Source organism: Oratosquilla oratoria, chromosome 20 (genome assembly GCF_046742065.1).
Source record: "Oratosquilla oratoria isolate Oo_2021 chromosome 20, ASM4674206v1, whole genome shotgun sequence".
Classification (NCBI taxonomy): domain Eukaryota; kingdom Metazoa; phylum Arthropoda; class Malacostraca; order Stomatopoda; family Squillidae; genus Oratosquilla; species Oratosquilla oratoria.
The window spans coordinates 32810009-32829124 of NC_134796.1; the positions used below are offsets into that span (position 1 = coordinate 32810009).

Below are 19116 nucleotides of genomic sequence, written 5' to 3' on the forward strand. Positions count from 1 at the left end.
GCTGATCAAGTCATCCACTTGTGGACTTGCAGACGATCAGCTGATCAAGGCATCCCTCTTGCGGACTTGGCAGATGATCAGCAGATTAAGTCAATCCACTTGCGGAGTTGCAGACGCCAGGATAATCAATTAAATTTGCAGTATTGACAGGTGATCAGAATATCAAGTCATTCCACTTGCGGACTTGATATCCGATAAAGTCATTCTGGTTGCGGAGTAGGCAGATGATCAGCTGATCGAAGCTGCTGGGCGGCACCTGTTGATGTCCGCAATTTTCGATTTTGACAGAGACGGTGCACAGGACCGTAATCCTTAAATTCTATTCGAATATTAGGATTATTATTCTATCCTGAAACGCAAGGTCTTGCCATGGACAAGGGCGTCGGCCTTTGGAGACGAGTGTATAGGTGGGTGGCGGTTCGAGTGCCGCTAGTCAACGCGTGACGACAGTATGTGTGTACGATCTTAATCCTTGACCGGCAAATGCAGAGGTGACTTGATACAGGTCTTTAAGATTTTAAAGGGAATTGACAACATCAAAAGTGACAAAATTTTCACATTGAATGAGAATCAGACAAGAAACAATGGTCTCAAACTGTCCGGAAATAGATTCAATTTGGAAGTAGGTAGAAACAACTTTGCCAACCGTGTAGTTAATGAATGGAATAAACTTCCTGCACAGGTAGTGCAATGTAGTTCAGTTCGAAGCTTTAAGAATCATTTAGATAAATACCTAAGTAAGATGCTGTAATTATTATAATCTATGTTATATTATTTGTTTTTGTTTTGTTATAATTTGTCTGTCTGATTTTCATTTATTATTAGTTATATGTCAATTTATTATCATTTACTATTTACCTGTTTGTTTGTTATTCAACTATACCAATGCATTTATTTATGTATTTTAATTGTTATTTACATTGTTATAGTTTTAATTTATTATTAATATTTTTTTTTTTTTTTTTTTTTTTTTTTTTTTTTTTTGCATCCGACCTAGATATGGATCAAAAGGTCTCCTGTCGGCATGCTTTGCCTTTGTAATCCTTTGTAATGTCTACACACACACACACACACACACACACACACATTGGGAGTCGTATGTATTTCCACAATTTCAATGCACGTGGTATGCGATAAATTTCCCTAAAAGTATTGGGCAGGGCAATATAATACTGCCAAATCTTAAAAAATAATAAATAAATAAATGAAATAAATAAAATACAGTAAATAAATAAAATTAAGTCAACTCAATGAAACTCATCACCACGACACACGAGTGAAACAAGTTTCAGTTCTCGACTTTCGACGGTGCACGATGTAGCTGGCAACCTCCCACCACCCCACGAGTCACCCCCACCCCCTAAACCCTATCGACTACAGGCATCTCCCGGAGCGCCACGCACGCCACGCATTTGCACTACAAGCAACGCAGGGTTCCAAATGCCGAGAATAAATTAATCGTTTTCAGTCCAAACTTGTACCAAAAATGGTTCCTGAAACCCAATTATTTTTTCAAGCATATATACAAGTATATACAACCACATACATGTACATAACTATACATACCCAGATACTTACATGTGCGCATGTTTTATTTCTCAATTGTTTCTGCAAAAATATGCTAATGCACATGCGTCCATATCCATACTTAGATATATACATATGTATACACATTTTTCATTTCCTATTTTTTAACGCATATAATAGACACAAACACTTGGCAGCTATTTGGTCTGCTCGTTCGGGAGTCGAACCCGGAATACCTAAATTGCTAATTAGTCTTTTACCAACTTGTCAAACGAAAGTGCAGTAGATGGGCGCCTTCGTACGTGTCTTGTATACAGGATTCAATTTCGTCTTGATATCAAACATACAAGTTCGACGATTTTAATTCTGTGTGTGTGTGTGTGTGTGTGTGTGTGTGTGTGTGTGTGTGTGTGTGTGTGTGTGTGTGTGTGTGTGTGTGTGTGTGTGTGTGTGTGTGTGTGTGTGTGTGTGTGTGTGTGTGTGTGTGTGTGTGTGTGTGTGTGTGTGTGTGTGTGTGTGTGTGTGTGTGTAAGCGCGCGCGTCGCAGTCATCACATTAAGTGACGTGGCAACAGATTCTTTGGTCACGTGTGTCTGTCTACTTCGGAAGACGCGGCTCCTCACCAACCTCATGATGATTCCCATCACGAAGCATCACAAAGCAACAATTCCTAAGTTGATTTCAAGGGCGGGCACACAAGGGCCCTATTTCAGCCACACACACTCGGCACAGCTACGACACACAAAGACAGACTTACGCCTGTTCGATGGAGTTGTGTCGTTTGCCGCAAAGCCTACACATGGTTGGTTGCTTGGTTGATGGGTTCTTGATGTCGTTGTCGTTTCTTCGCTCTGAAGGCGCGGCGGTCCCCTACCCTCTATATATACCCGCACCAACACCCCTTGCCCCTCCTTCGCCCTCCTCCTCCTCCTCCTCTCTCTACCTTTTTTCCTCTCTAGGCAAAATGCCCCTACCCAGAGACTGACCCTGTCATTGCACACTCCCAGCTGGATTGTGCTTTCTATTCATCAGATGGTTGCTATCGCCTCGAAGTGATTTCGAACATCCCCTCCCCCACTCCCCGAAATGTTCTAAGCACATTTTTCTCCTTAAAGATAAAATTAATCATCCCACCCCTTAACGATTTTTTGTGTGCAAAAAAGACAAGAGTAATACACGGGGACCCCCAATAGTCATATGTGCCTGGTTCTAACTCACCATCCCACTGCCACGCAGTACGAAGAGAGAACCACCCTGGTAGGGCAAAGCCCTGTCAGTTGCAACAAGACGCTGTATTTTTTTTTTTTTTTTTACTTGCCGACGTTGGGTCGCCTCCCCACCTGGCTAGGACTGTCGAGAACCAGTGCGGCAAGCCCGTAGCGAGTCCCGAGAATCGAATTCATGAACACCTGCTCATGAGTTCAAGACTGTATTACATCAGACTTAACTTTTCTGACTCTCGTCTTAGTGACGAATGACCCGAGACATCGATGGTGGATTCATCAATGAGAAAGCAACAGAATTTACTCTGTTGCACCAGAAACAGATCAACAGTAGAATTACTTAAAGACAGGTCGTTCAAGAGTGGGGTGGGGAGCGTGACACTACTTCATTCACACAACGACGCAATTCCTCACGGTTTATAGAATTCCCCATGCAGACATCCTTCCCATCCCAAACAGCTCACGGCAAGATAGATTTTCTCCAGTCATGAGCTCTGTGGGCGTCCCCTTCGGCGGTTGTCTTCACTTGTTAACACGAGAGAAGTGTGCCAGATGGCCGTGTACATGAAGATAATGTACACGAAATGTGTTCCGTGACATAAGCTCGGTTGATACCCCAAAGCCACTTCGTACCCAAGTACTCGAGACACTTCTTCAGGTTAGCAAGACTGGGGGGTTAGCACAAGCGACCTGATCATGAGGAGCTCAAGTCCTCCTGCATAATTATCGACAACTATTACCCTCCCGTACGAAAGCTCAGAGTTCATATATGGCCCAATCTATGGGTAATGATGTGATCTTAAACAAACAAACAAACACAAACACACACACACACACACACACACACACACACACACACACACACACACACACACACACACACACACACACACACACACACACACACACACACACACACACACACACACACACACACACACACACATCTCCTTGCCCACCAGAGCTGAAGTACCGGCTTGCAGTGATGTAATGCTTTCCAGCCCTGGACGGGGACTCGAATTCAGACCGATGATTTCGCAGTCGAGCACAGTACCACTACAGCAAACAAGCAAGCAAACATGTGTATGTGTGTGCGTGTAATGGTACCGATGTCGCCTACTAACTAAGCAATCCTAAGTTCGGTCCCCGCCCGGGGGTGAAAAAGCCAGCACCCCGCTTTGTTAGGTGTGTGCGTGTGAGATCACAAAAATTACTCATAGATCGGGCCATATATGAGGTTAGAGTTCTCATCCGGGAAGGTAATAGATGTCGATCACGAGTCCAACACGTGATCCAAGACCATGGTGAATCACACACATACACACTGTGGGTTCCACCGTAGGGAAGGAAGGCGGACAAGAGTTATCGTGGGCTTCGAGAGCTGATTGACGACTGAGTGATAGATTGATGGACCTTCAAAGTCAATTGCACCTTTCATCCGGCGGGTCTGGCACTCAAGTAGCGGACGGAGTGCCAACATGGGCGTTTTTGTCATTGGAAGAAACACCATATACTGCAATGGAACAAGAGTTTGACAGAGAATACTGTAAAGGAAAAAAGGAAGTGGATTGAATCAGGTAAAGAGGAAAAGGTAAAGGGTACAGATGTTACCGGAAGTGAAGGCAGAAAGGGACGATGTAAGATGAGGCGAGTATTCTAGAGTTGTTGAATCTGGAGGTTAGGGAGGTGTTGATTGGGTCAGTAATTATGGTGGGAGAGGAAAATGACAAATCCATCGGAAACGATGAGGTACAGAACACTGAAAATGACGAGAGCTGGTAAGGTATGTTATGCCGAGTGTCTGACAAAGGGAAGAACGGTTATTGTGGACTGGCTAGTGAGACTATTTAATATGTGCCTGAAGGACGGGAGTATACCGGAGGACTGGAGTGCGTGTATAGTTCCGCTTTACAAAGGAAAAAGAGGACAAATGAGAGTGAAATAGTTTTAAATGGATTTTGCTGCATTGCTTCTGGCCCGGGCAGTGGGCGGTATGATCGGGATGACCCTTTATCCACAAGGAACCAAGATAAAAGGGAAACAATGGATGACGGATGGGAGTGGAATGGGTGGGAGTGTGTGTGTGTGTGCCTTGTGTGCCTCTTGAGTGGACTGTAAGGTAAATACTCTATAGGAAAATATAAATATCATATAGGTAAGTGAAGATTTTGGGCCACGACTGCAATTGTACAGTATAATATTTTTTTATAGAGCGCCAGGAAAAATACAGCAGGTCCGAATATAGAAAATAAATAAATGACTAAATAAAAACAAATGTCAATTCGAATTATTGTGCCGGTGTAAGGGAGGTGTCCTGAAACCCTCTATGACAGTCCAACTCACAGACAGGCGAAAAATATCAGGAAGAAGATAATTTCGAATTTTAACAGTATAAGGAGAGAAGGCTAGAACGTACTGTTTGACTCTTGCAACAAAGGTAATTAAGCGTATGGAGATGCGTGTAGGTGCGCGCACGCGTGTCAAGAGGACGCTGCAGGGAGACGGGGCCGCCAGGTGCTTTGGCCGGCAGTGCCGGTGTCAGTGCCAGGACCCCTCTTGGCAATGACCGGCTCGTATGCGTGACCAACCGGCGCGTATTAATACCATCATCCCCAGGCCCTCCATTGACACAGTGCTTGGCACAGTGCCAGGCACTCCAGCACCTCTTTCTCGTGGATCAAGGTGATAGCATCGTCCCCATGTAAACAATAAGCCATGTTCGATCTGTATCGCCGTCGGTTTGACGCTGGTGTCCCAGTCAATAACTGGCACGATCTAACTTGACCTAACCAAACCAAAGGTCTCAGAATACTTGAAAAAATAGCTACAATTTCGGCGATAACGTTATTTCAATTTACCCCCCCCCCACTTTATGACCCCCACTGTCACCACTACCCCCGACCCTCCTTCCTCCACCCCCCCTTATCTCCTTCCCTCCTTTCCTCTTATGTCATCTTCAGAAGAGGCACAATCCAAAGTTGTCAACCCATTCCATCTCTCGAGCGGAGAGGCGGCCACAAAGAAAGGTGACATATCATACACCCGTCTCGATACTTTTTTGGACTGACCTCGGTTCCCCTCCCATCCCTACCTTACCCTCGTACCTTTTACCCCTATCACCTCTCCCTCTCTGCTCTCTGTAACCCCATCAAACCCATTCCCCGCCCTCTCCAACCCGCCGGCCCCATCTTATCTATCAATAACTCCTTGAAGTCCACGGGGACTATTCGCCAGTGCACATAACTCTGAGCAAACGCGAACAGTAGACATCTAGCCCAACCTCCACTGCGGTACAATACAGTAAAGGAGCGTGTTCCTACCTCCCATGGGGACTGTTATAGAATGTAATTCACCAGAGCTTCTATCATTGTGAGCAATCTCGAGGGTCTCCCGTGGGAGCATCTGCCCTCCACTCCTCCTCCCAACTCTCTCATTCCCGTCCTTCTCATCCTCTCTCCCCCTTCCCGACCCCCTCGTTCTGAGCATCCTCTGCTTCCTATACATCTTCCTATCCTTCTCCTCTCCCTCTCCAGACTTATCACCTTCTTACCCAGCCGTCTTCTCTTCCTCTTCCTATCCTTTTCCTGACTCATTCTCCTCTCTCTATCCTTACTTTTCTCTCACAACCTTGTCCTCTTCCTTCCCTTTCCTATTGTATCTTTCCTCTTCTACCTCTTTATCTCCCATCTTTCTCCACCCGCTCTCATCATTTTTTCCTTTTCACAACACATCCTCCCCACTCTCTATTTCTATCCTCTCTCGGCCCTTCTATACTCTCATATCATACATCCACCAACAAAGCCTCATTTCAGTGGCATTTACGACACTCGCTATCTCAGTCGTCAATATATGTTATGCGAGAGACACAGATGTAGACAAAGGAACATAGAAATGGGTTATCAACCCGTCTGTCAGCCGGTCGGTCGGACGGACCAGCCCGCCATGCCTATGACGAACCTTACCCCCCCCCCACCGCATGTTCTTCGCTCCAACTACTGTATGTACACCACTCGGCATCATAACTTGTTGCATGCTGTTGTTGTTGTTGTACTGTGGCACCAGACTGGCTGCCTCGTTGGCATCCTCCCCCACTCCCTTCGTTCCTCCACGCGCTAACTGGCACAGGACATCGAAGATTACAAGAGAGAGAAGGGTTTGGTGTCTCTCTCTCTCGGTGTCACGCATAACGGCCCCCTTGCAGTGCCAAGCGGCGGCAGCATCGGTGGCACTTCTCCTTTATTACGACGGTCGGTGCCACCTCGAAAGAGAGAGAGAGAGAGAGAGAGAGAGAGAGAGAGAGAGAGAGAGAGAGAGAGAGAGAGAGAGAGAGAGAGAGAGAGAGAGAGAGAGAGAGAGAGAGAGAGGAGAGACTTAAACCAGTTCAAATGGCGAATGCAACTATTGTTATGTTGCATTGAAAGTCCAAATTACCTTGTCAAAAACAAATAAACAAAATAATTCATGAATGATATAATGTCTAACGATAAACTATTTTGTTCAGTTGAGGGGGTAGTCGAGGGGTTACATGGGGGGGGGGTCTCAATATATCGCCCCAAGCCACCTTCCCCCTTTCTATTGAATAAAACCGCCTGGCGCCAACCAATAAAATTTACTCGGTGTCAAAAAATCCTCCTCACACAGTGCAACACCTTCGATTTACTCCCTTCCCCCCTATCAGCCCCCCATCCCCTACATTCTGACGATCCCCTCCCACCCCAATACTGCACCGACTGGGTCGTCGGGAGAGGAGAAGAGAAGAAAATAGAAGATAAGAGAGGGACAGGAGGGGAGGGGAGGGGAGGGGATGAAGGGGGGCGAGGGAATTGGCACCACGCCTAGCAAAGCAGATGACGCGCGTAGCGGTCACCACACACAGCAGCAGCTCATCGCCCGCAACCAACCAAACGGCTGAGGGGAAAGGGGAGGAGAGGTGAGGGGAAGGGGGAGGGGAGGTGAGGGGAGGGGAGAGGGAGAGGTGCGTGGGAAAACTACAGATGAAGTGGGAGGGAGGGGGAGGAGGGGGAAAGAGAGAGGAAGATAAATGTAGAGAGAAGAAAGGGAGGAAGGAAGGGAAGGAACGAGGGAAATAATAAAGGAGTAAAATGAAGGGAGGGAGGAAGGGAATGGGGAGGAAAGGGAAGAGATGAAGGGGAGGGAAGGAAGGAAAGAAGGGACGGAGAGGGAAGGGCGGAGAGCGGGAAGAAGGAAGGGGGATGGGGTTAAGTAGGGAGAGGCAGGGAGGGAGGAAGGAAGGAATGGAGGGAAGGGAGGGAGGGAGGGAGGGAAAGGAGAATGAAAACGAAAATGCGAAAACATAATACGCGGAAGAAAAGAAAAGACCAAGGTTGGTTGCCAACTAGCCACACAAAAAGAAAACAAAATTCAATTAATATACATTTTGTTCAATTCTTAGTGATGTAAATATACTCTTCCTAGTCAGTAACTCAACATGGTGTTGGGTATGTTGCAGGAAGGAGTCGGAAAAGGTGTTGAAATATTTACATAAGAAAATAATTATGGTGACTGCAAAGGACCATAAGGCCTACAGTAGGCAGTTCCATGTCCATGACCACCTATCATCTCCATCCATAAAGTTATCTAACATTTTCCTAAAACAACAAAGTTTCAGCGCTCACTATTAAGTCTATTCCATTCGTTGACCACTCTGTTGGTAAACCAGTTCTTGCCTATTTCCTTCTCAAATCTCAATTTCTCCGATTAATTACCGACAAAATGAAAGACCAACAGCGATGTTCACCATCTTGGTTTTGGTCAGGTTGCCCAAACAAGGCAAAATTGGGCGAAATGACAAGTGGCATTCATGTAGAGCAGAGGTTCTCAACATTTTTGTTTCTTTGTACCCCTCGGCCATTTTTATAGATTCCCGTGTACCCCTAAAAAATTATTATAAAAAATAAAATAAAATAAATAAAAATAAGTAAATAAATTTATATATGTATTATTTTACTATTAAATATGTATGTGTGGTCTGCATACGATTCTTATTGGTGATAAGATCAGTTAACTAACCTCAGATAATCTATAAATCATTCTGATCCATCACGTACACATTTAATAAGTATTGTACAGTAGTGGTTATTCTTGTACTACTGGGGGTACATGTACTCCAGGTTGGGAAGCCCTGATCAAGCAGATTACAAGTTCGAAGATATAATGTATAATCATGACATTTGCAGAACAGTCTTACGACAAAAAGTGGCGAGACGAGATAGAGAAGTTTGCAGGAGTGACGTGGCAGAGGTCGGCACGGTCGTGCAAATCATGGAATTGTACGAGAGAGGCCTTTGTCTGTGGACTCGAAATGGCTGACCGATTGATAGACTAAATATGAGGCAATAAATTAAAATAAATTAACAGTCTTACGACAAAAAGTGGAGAGACGAGAGAGAGAAGTTTGCAGGAGTGACGTGGCAGAGGTCGGCGCGGTCGTGCAAATCATGGAATTGTACGAGAGAGGCCTTTGTCTGTGGACTCGAAATGGCTGACCGATTGATAGAATAAATATGAGGCAATAAATTAAAAGAAATTAATTAATCAATCAAATGGCTCAATTCATCACAACCTAAAGCAAAACAGCCTTTGTCATTTGCCCAGAAAGGGTAAATTTATATTAGTGGAAAGGTGACCATGATTAATAGTAATTGAATTGTCGACTGGGTGCCTACCGGCGCGGCGGCAGATAGAGGCGAAGGAAAGAGGGGTGCGCTTTTTTATTATTATCATCATTATTTTCTTTGTCATTATTATTACTGTTGTCACTTTAATGTTATCATCAATTATCATCATCATCATTATATATCACTTCACAATTATTATCTTTATCATCATTATTATTATTACTTTCATTAACTCTTCCCGTACCTTGTGGCACTCATGCCCCGGCTGTCGCCAGGCGATTTTATTAAGGTACGGCATCCCCCCCCTAACCTCCCTCGCCCTATTAAGATCGCGAAGAATAACCCTTTCCGTACCGCATGGCATTCCCTGGTCTTGTTCATTCCCGTGGCACCCTCGCTACAGCAAAGGCTCGCTTCGCTCGTACCGACTTTTCGCCGTGCGCCGTCCACAACACGACGTCGTGCTTTCAAATAACCATGGGTGTCTATAGACGCTTTCGCCCGTCACACCATGTGTGAAAGCGTTCATAGATAACTATGGTTATTTGAGAGCGCGACGTCGTGTCGTGGACGGCGGACGGCGCACGGCGAAAAGCCGGTACGTGTGAAGTAAGCTATAGGCCCAGGCAAATGAGCCAGGAGGCCAGGATGGGACCTTTACTGATATCTCGAGTCCGTCTGCGTTCTGACCGACCCAAGGGGTTCCCTCCAGACGTCACAAACACAATTTTTTTTTTTTTTTTTTAATATGTGAACTGTTTACATCAAAAATGTTATATTGTAAACACCAGTGTACAATTTTCTTGATTAACAAACTTTGTTATCATTATATTATTATCACAATTACTATTATTATTTTACCTTTATTAAATATTCATGCATGTTCTATGGTCACCCATATGTCACAATATGAGAACTGTGCAAAAATATCTTTCATTGTTGTTGTGCTCACAGGATTTCATCAAATACAAACTTTGATGACAAGAACAATGCTGTATATAGAACTGTACCAATTACTCAGCAACAGAAAGATATATTCGCGTACTTCTGAGGCATCATGGGACGCTGCAACCCCCCCCCCCACACACACACACCCCGCCCTGTTGCCCAGATGGGAACTTGGCAAAGACAGGAAGAGTCAACGGGTGAAAGAAAACGTAATGTGTTTGTTTATGTTGCGAGAAGGAGGGGGAGAGGGGGTGGGCGAGGGGAACGGGGGAAAGGTGAGAGGGACAGGGACGGAGAGGGGTAGGAGTAAGGAGATAGGGGAAAGAGGAATGGGGAGAGGATAAAGGTGAAGAGGAGGGGGAGAGGTGCGGGAGAGAGAGAGAAAAGGAGGGGCTAGGGGGGATGACAAGATGATTGGCGCAAATGGCTGCGAATGGGAGAGGGAGGAAGGGGCAAGGGAGGAAGGGGGAAGGGGGGAAGTGGGGAGAGGGGGGAAAGGTGGTTGCCAACTTTAGCGTTCGTCGTCCTGGGTTTCCTCTCCTTTCAATGCCCTGTGATGACGACGACCAAGACTAGGACACTACCACTACCTTCGACGATGTTCTTTATAGTCTTTATTCAAGTTGAGAGACGTCACGGCAGCAGAGTGGTCGAGACCATCTGGCTAAACTCCATTTAGTCAGCAATAACTAGCGCTTCTATCCTTGAAGGGCAATACCTCACTGAAAGGGTGGAGTCATGGAGGAGGAGGAGGAGGTGGTGGTCAAGGAGATTTAAGATGAGCCTCGAAATGGATAGATAACAGAAGTTAAATGTGATAAATTTTCTTTTCTTTCTTTAGTAATGTCATAAATTATAAAATAAAGATACGTGACCCTGATCCATAGGGACGTCACTAAAGTCCATAAAAACAGTGTTACAAGTCCAGCAGGTCTGGGGATTTGTGACGTCACGCCCCCCGGGGCAAGTGGCAGTCACCTGGAGCAGTTGGGAATCGAACCCAAGTCCGCACGGTGACATTATGTCACGCCGGTCTTGTCCACGGGAAGCTGTCTATGGACTTGGGCCGCGGCTACTCAGCGACTCCTGGCGCAGGCTCCTCACCACTGGCAACGACCAGTAGCCTAGGACACAAGTCTATTCATATTTGGTGGAAAATGTTGACGGTATAGGCTATTCAATAAAATATAACATAATGAATCATAATAATATACAATGCCACACAGCCCTCGCGAGGTTTTAGTAATGTGCCCGCAAACATAAATAAATAGAAAACAATTTAATAAAACAAAAACGAAATTTCCATCGCATTTCGGGTGACGTTGCAACTGCCCAACCACTCCACATGCCACAAGGAAATTTAGGTCAAGTTGACATTAGTTAAGTGCATCTATTCCGAAGCCGGGGGGTGGTGGTGGGGGGTGGGGGGGGGGGACCTGCTGAGCAAAAATTCTATTAGTGCCTTGACATTTTGCTTCCATGGATTGCGTTACCAAGACTGCTAGCGAGGTCGTCCCTATAACGTAAGACCCTTTGGGAATCGAGCCCCGTTTCCGTGTTCAAGAGGCGAGGCGGGAGTGAGGGGGTGACCACAGAGTAGTAAACATGTGCAAGGTTGATACACAAGTTAAAGAAAACGTGAAATTCATAGAAAACGTAATCTACTCGTGGGGGTGACTAAATTATACAAATGCATCTTTTAATCTATATTTGATACTAGATATTCAGAATCTAATCTTAATTTAATTTTATCTAATTCAAATTAAGGTATGCAAGACGTACTGTATGGTTTAATTAATCTAATCTAATCTAGATTAGAGTATGCATGATGTGTTGTACAATGCTGTAGAGTTGGGAATGCAAGAAATGCATCAAGAATTACGTTTCCAGACAGTGTGGATTCGTGTGTAAAAATAACGTGGAAGAATAATATATAATTACAGGAAACAAACTAATTGAAGAGGGAGACTAAACAGCTGGTTGAGAAACACCAGAGAAGTTTGCAGGAGTGACGTGCCAGAGGATGGAGAATAAGCGAAACTTGTGAAGACTTTGTTCAGCAGTGGGTTCGAAATGGCTGACTGCTTCATTAACGGTAAATTAGTCAGGGTATTAACCATTCCAACTGCAATTACGTCGTTAGCCGAGTGGTTTTCGATGTTAATTTAACAACTTGTAGTGTGTGAGAGGTCACTTTTAACCCCAGGTCGTTGAAAAGCCGATAAAAACTACTCGTGCATTTTCGAGTCCCGTATATAAAAAATATACATTTTTTAAACAAGATTCCTCTTTTATGAAACATCAAAACACACATACATACACATGCACACACACGCACGCACGCACACACACACACACAAAGTCTGTCAATTTCATGGTAAAATTACACCTGGACTGACGGATCAAATCGAGAGTAGAGTGAAAATTTCCTGTGTGGGTGGGCGAAGGAAGTTGGAAAGAGGATGGAGAAGAGAGAGTGAAAGAGAGAGAGACACGGTGAGATGGAGGGAGAGAGGGAGGGAGAGGGGGTGAAGAAGTAGGAGAAGGAGAGAGATGGAGAGGGAAAGAGGTGAAGGGAAGAAGGGATGAGGGAGGAAGGGAGATCTTGGAAAGGAGAGAGAGAGAGAGAGAGAGAGAGAGAGAGAGAGAGAGAGAGAGAGAGAGAGAGAGAGAGAGAGAGAGAGAGAGAGAGAGAGGTTAAAGGAAGAAGGGGAGAGGGGGAAGGTAGAGGCAAGAAAGGAGGAAGGAAGGGAGGGAGGGAGGGATAGAGAATGGAGGGAGAGGGGGGGTGAGAAGTAGGAGAGGGTGAGATAGAGGGAAAGAGGGTAAAGGAAGAAGGGGAGGGGGAGGAGGATAAAGGTAGGAAAGGAGGAAGAGAGAGGGAGAGATAGATAGACAGACAGAGAGACAGCGAAGACCCAGCTTCATCCAGGTTCCAGGAAGTGTGCGCCGGGCGATTTTATTGAGCGGATGACCTGAACAAGACCTCAAAGAGCGCACAAGACGCAACATTCCAAGATGCCTGACTTGAGGCGACTCGAAGACTTGGCCAACGAAAATAAATCTACAGACAGCCGCATACCATCAACCAAGCAGCCTCCAGACCTTTCCAGAAGGGTCATTTTTCCCGGAAGAGGCACGTTTCCATTATGTATTCGGTGTGTGTGTTTGTGTGTGTGTGTGTGTGTGTGTGTGTGTGTGTGTGTGTGTGTGTGTGTGTGTGTGTGTGTGTGTGTGTGTGTGTGTGTGTGTGCGCGCGCGCGTTTCGTACGCTATTGCCTGATCTTAGAAGTGTGCGCATGAGCATGCATATATCAACTACCAAGTAAAATGCCATATATTTTATGACGTAATAAAAGGTATAGCGTGGGGGCTAAGTTTTCAATAACAATTTGTTATATATGCATCATTTAATGGGGGTGGGTCTATAAATATTCTGCCAGAGTTCGAGGTTCCCTCCCTCCCCATCTCCTTATCCACGGTCTATATGCGAGATATATGAGGAGCGCATCCAACATGTATAGCCAACGCCTCATGTGGGTCTTAGCTTAGGTCGCCAGCACATGGGGGGAAACTTTGGAAACAGGAAGTGGCACAGCCTCCTCATCCTCTTTCCGAATTATGTACACAATATTTTCCTTTCTTTAATTATAATGAATATTTCTATTTACACACACACACACACACACACACACACGTCTTGGATAGATACATTATTTTCTGGGAGATCGGTTTACATGAAAGGAGAAATGAAGGACGAGATTACAGGATGATGGAGAGTTGTGACCACTAGAGTCCCTCAGGGGCAGGTCCTGGCACCTGTAATGTTTCTGACGTGTATATGACATTAGAGAAGGTATAACGTGTTACATGTCTGCAAGTGATGCAAAGATCACGAGAAAAAAATGAAGACTGCAACTTGTCACGTTATCTTGATAGTATCTATCTCTGAAGCCAGTCATGAAATATTAATCTAAATGGCAAAAATTACAAAGTATTACAAATGGGAAAACAAATAAATCAATTCCAAAGATAAGAGAAAATTCTGGGAGTTCTGGCCAGTGGTTACGTCTCACCTCGGAGAAGAAGAAAAGGAAAAAAATCAAGGATATCAAGAAATATAGCATTCCACGCTGGTGCATCGACTCCTAGAATAGCTTAGAGGCTATACAGTATATCCCAAGCTAAATCTATAAGTTATCCTAAAGTTGGATGTGGCTATTGGAGAGGACAGCATCTGTTGAGTACAACTCCTTATCAATTCTGGTTTGGGCAATACCCGAGACGTCAAACGGGCTACTTCTGCCCGCCCCCCCCCCCTCGGGCCCTTGCCCCTGGTCCCGGCACAGGTGCAACAAAATGAAGATTCAGAGCAACTTGAGGTGTAACATACTGTGTAGCCGCCACCGCTGTGTGTGTGTGTGGGGGGGGGGGAGGTCATTATTCCCGAACACAAACATATGCACACGTGTCTCTCCAAGTAGGTGGAAGATGGGGGAGAGAGAGAGAGAGAGTAGTATTTTACGGGAGAAGAGCTATGCTCGTAGAGTACCGCAGTTGTATCTTTCCACATCCAGTTCTTTCTTAAACTCGTGTATAGTTTTAGCACTCACTGTTTTCTTTTTCAATTTATTCCATGTATCTATCACTGTGTGGAAAGCTGTTCTTTTTCAGATCTCTTCTGTAACTGTCCTTCTAAGTTTCTTCTTGTGTCCCCTTGTATTTCTTCTGTCCCATTTAAGTACATCATCCCTATCAAGGATTTCCATCCCTTTCATAATTCTATAGATGGTTATCAAATCGCCTCTCTCTCTTCTTTGCTCCAGAGTTAATAGGTTTAGTTTGTCCAATCTTTGTTCGTATGTCAACATGCTAAGTGTTAGTGACATCTTGGTTAGAGCTCTGATTTTTTTTGTTTTTTTTGGTACCGGGTGTCCATAGTGACGCTGCATACTCTCATTTTGGTCCTATCAGTGTAACTAGTATTTTCTTCACCATTTCCTCGTCCATGTAGTCAAAGGCCACTTTCACTTATCTTATTAAGTTGTAGGTTTCTCCAACTATTTTGTTTACATGTTTGCCTGATGTCATGTCATTTGAAATGATTACTCCTAGGTCTCTTGCTGAGTTTACTTTTTGTAACTTTTGTTCCAATTGTGTATTGACCGGATATTCTATTTTTGCTTTTTCTAAATTCCATTATACTACATTTTTTAATGTTGAAATTCACTTCGTTCTTTTTACTCCAATTCCCGACTTTGCCCAGGTCTCCCTGAAAAGATTTGCAATCTTCTTCGTTACTCACTCTCTTCAATAGTTTCGCATCATCTGCAAAGAAGTTTATATAGCATTCAATTCCTTCATCCATGTCGTTTATATAAATAGCAAACATTATCGGAGCCAACACAAAGTGTGTGTGTGTGTGTGTGTGTGTGTGTGTGTGTGTGTGTGTGTGTGTGTGCACGCGAGTGAGAGAAAGAGAGAGAGAGAGAGAGAGTGTATGTGTACGTCCAAACACACAGGTGAATCTCTCTCACACACACGCGTGCGCGCGCACTTTAGTTTGGATAAAGAAATACTGCAGTCAAATGACATGGGACAATTTAAGGCCAGAACTGACCAATGGGAACGCAGAGATGAGCGGGAACAGTAAATACACACAACACAGGCGAGGTGCGTAGTCGCCTGCTGGTGAAGATTTATTGGAGCAGAGAAACAACACGAAACGACAGATCCTCGTATCTGAAACAAAGGGAATGTCGCAGAGGCAGGGCGAGCAACTCGAATGATGGAAAAGGTCGACAGCAAAGACACAGATATAAAAATAATCTTTTTCTTTTTTCTTTATTTATGTTCTTCTCCGTTCCAGGGTATTTCGGAGGCTGTAATGGCACCAGTTCGCGGCAGCAATTCTTTCTTTAATTTCGATATTCATAAAAATTCCGCCATTTACCAGAAGACACACCTTAGTGTGACAGAGTTCCCAATCCTTTCATTCATCCATTCTTGATTAAATATTTGAAGAACTGAACTGTAACAAGTATCGGTCGATGCACCCGAAGGGGGGGGGGGGTACCGTGTCTGGAGGAGCCTTCCCCTGTGTATTATACGACAGTGTCTCCCCCGAGTCTAATGGGACGGAGGAACAGAATCGGGGAATATATCAACTTGACTGCCGCGTTCCGGAAGCTCTTCCTGTCCACCTTTAACCTGCCTCCTTTTCTTCTTCTCCTCTCCCTTTTTCCTTTTCCTACTCTCCCTTGTAGGTGCTTGTGTACATGTATTAGCGTATGGATGTACTTTTAAGTTGGTGCTCGTGCATTTTAACGCATGTATCAGTATATGTTTAAAATATGGTGTATATATGCATGTATAATTACATGCAGACATGAACACGCACACGGCACCGCCTGCTTGCCTCAATTAGCCTTCGAGTGTCTGGAGCTGCCCGAATTACCTCGGCCCGTTCTGTTGTTCATCCTCCTTCAACGTGGTCTTCGACCCCCATTGCACAATCACAAGGACATAGCGAAACGGGAAATGCACTCTCTCTCTCTCTCTCTCTCTCTCTCTCTCTCTCTCTCTCTCTCTCTCACACACACACACACACACACACACACACACACACACACACACACACACACACACACGCGCGCGCGCGCTACACGGCTTGCTGGTTAGTGGTAGCATCTTGGCTTCTCACGCGGGAAGTCGGAGTTCCCGAGTTGGAGCCTCGCTTACGGCTTGAAAACTTCAATAACACTGTATGTCGTTACTGTCCCCCCTTGGGCAAGGTAATATTGTGTGTGTAGTGCGCGCGTAAATAGGGTACCAATCACGAGCCCAGCACGTAATCTAAAACCATGAACATACACCAACCAATCTAAGTCCACAGCTGAACAAAGCCCTCTCCTAGTCCTTTCCCCGTTTGTGATTCACCATAATCTTGGACTGCGTGCTGGACTCGTGACCAGTAGCCGTTATCCTCTCGAATGAGAGTTCCTTAACTAACATGTCCCGATATGAGTAATGTTGTGACCGTACACGTTTTTTTTCCCTCGCAGGGTGAGTCTGGAGTGACGAGTAGCCTCTCTTTCTCTCTCTCTCTCGCTCTCTTTCTCTCCTTCCGATATCGTCTCATCAGTCGCCTAAAGTTGAAGTTCAATACAGCTAGAGTCCTCCGCTTGCCGCATCCTAAGGACACAAAGAGGTCCCCAGGACTGCCACTCGACGACAGCCCTCAAGTGCCACTTGGGGGGTGAAAGGAGGAACCTGAAGGTCGAGCTCCCGAGTCTCCGTAGACTCCTCACCCCCACCCCTTCGCCCTCCAGGTGGCAGACAGACACCTCAGCCTTCAGACGCAGCGGACAGACACCTCAGTCTCGAGAAGTAGTCCTCGAGTTGGTATTCAGGGAAAGAAGTTTTGAGAGCTGAGTCGTGGGCATCCCAGCACGCAGGTGCCAAGGGAGGAGGAGGAGGAAGAAGAGGAGGAAAAGGAAGGAAGAGGAGGAAAGGAAGGAAGAGGAGAAACTGGAGGAGAGAAAGGAGAGGAAGGAGAGGAAGGAGAATGAGAAGAAGGAGAATGAGAAGGAGGAGGAGAGGGAGGAGGAGAAGGAGAAGTAGAAGAAGGAAAGGGCGAAGGAGAAGCAAACGGAATAGAGGAAGAAGAGGAAGAAAAGAGAGGAGACGAAGAAATAGATAATAATAAAAACTAATAAAATACATCCATAACTGCTTGGCATTTCTTCTGTCATAGCCATGACTTGCCTGTCGGACTTTGAATCACTAAGTGAAAAAGTCACTCCTCTTTGGTAACATTCACTGCAGAGTGCGAGATTCCTCGGGGTCTGAGGGCCTCCATCTCTAAGTTATCATGTTCTAGAACACACTTCATAGTTACCAACATTGCATCTACAACTGAATTCATTACGCTATTGCAAAGAAGAAGAAGAAGACGAAGAAGAAGAAGACGAAAAGAAGAAGACGAAAAGAAGAAGAAGACGAAAAGAAGAAGAAGACGAAAAGAAGACGAAAAGAAGAAGACGAAAAGAAGAAGACGAAAAGAAGAAGAAGAAGACGAAAAGAAGAAGAAGAAGAAGACGAAAAGAAGAAGACGAAAAGAAGAAGACGAAAAGAAGAAGACGAAAAGAAGAAGAAGAAGAAGAAGAAGAAGAAGACGAAAAGAAGAAGAAGACGAAAAGAAGAAGACGAAAAGACGAAAAGACGAAAAAGACGAAAAGACGAAAAAGACGAAAAGACGACGAAAAAGACGAAAAGACGACGAAAAAGAAGAAAAAAAGACGAAAAAGACGAAAAGACGAAAAAGACGAAAAAGAAGACGAAGAAGAAGACTAAGAAGAAGAAGAAGCAGAAGAAGACGAAGAAGACGAAGAAGAAGAAGACGAAGAAGAAGAAGACGAAGAAGAAGACGAAGAAGAAGACGAAGAAGAAGACGAAGAAGAAGACGAAGAAGAAGACGAAGAAGAAGAAGACGAAGAAGAAGAAGACGAAGAAGAAGAAGACGAAGAAGAAGAAGACGAAGAAGAAGAAGAAGAAGATGAAATCCTTCGGTAAATTTGAAAGAGCGAGATCGGACTGATACGCACGGGAATTGGCTCGAAAGGATCAAGAGTCGCGGCACTCGAGGCTAAAGAGAGAGAAAATGTCACACGCACACACCAGGTGCAAAAAAGAAATCATCATACGCTGCTCGAATTTCGTGGGTAATTGTACGGTTGCAGTAGATCGGTCGCCGGCGCGCGCGCGCACACACACACACA

The 19116-nt window shown here is 45.0% G+C and overlaps 1 protein-coding gene across 11 annotated transcripts in view; it reads right to left on the reverse strand.

Annotated features, from left to right (window-relative positions):
* The window catches only part of LOC143036447 (uncharacterized), a 418880-nt gene that overhangs the window by 41945 nt on the left and 357819 nt on the right, over positions 1-19116 (reverse strand). The window contains exon 1 of one of the 11 annotated variants that reach the window (XM_076203814.1): positions 2285-2398. The exons of the other annotated variants lie outside the window; for them this stretch is intronic. Coding sequence (XP_076059929.1) covers positions 2285-2328 — 44 coding nt within the window. The 5' untranslated portion in view covers positions 2329-2398. Of the gene's footprint in view, positions 1-2284; positions 2399-19116 lie in introns of those variants that run through there. 11 annotated transcript variants of the gene reach the window in all.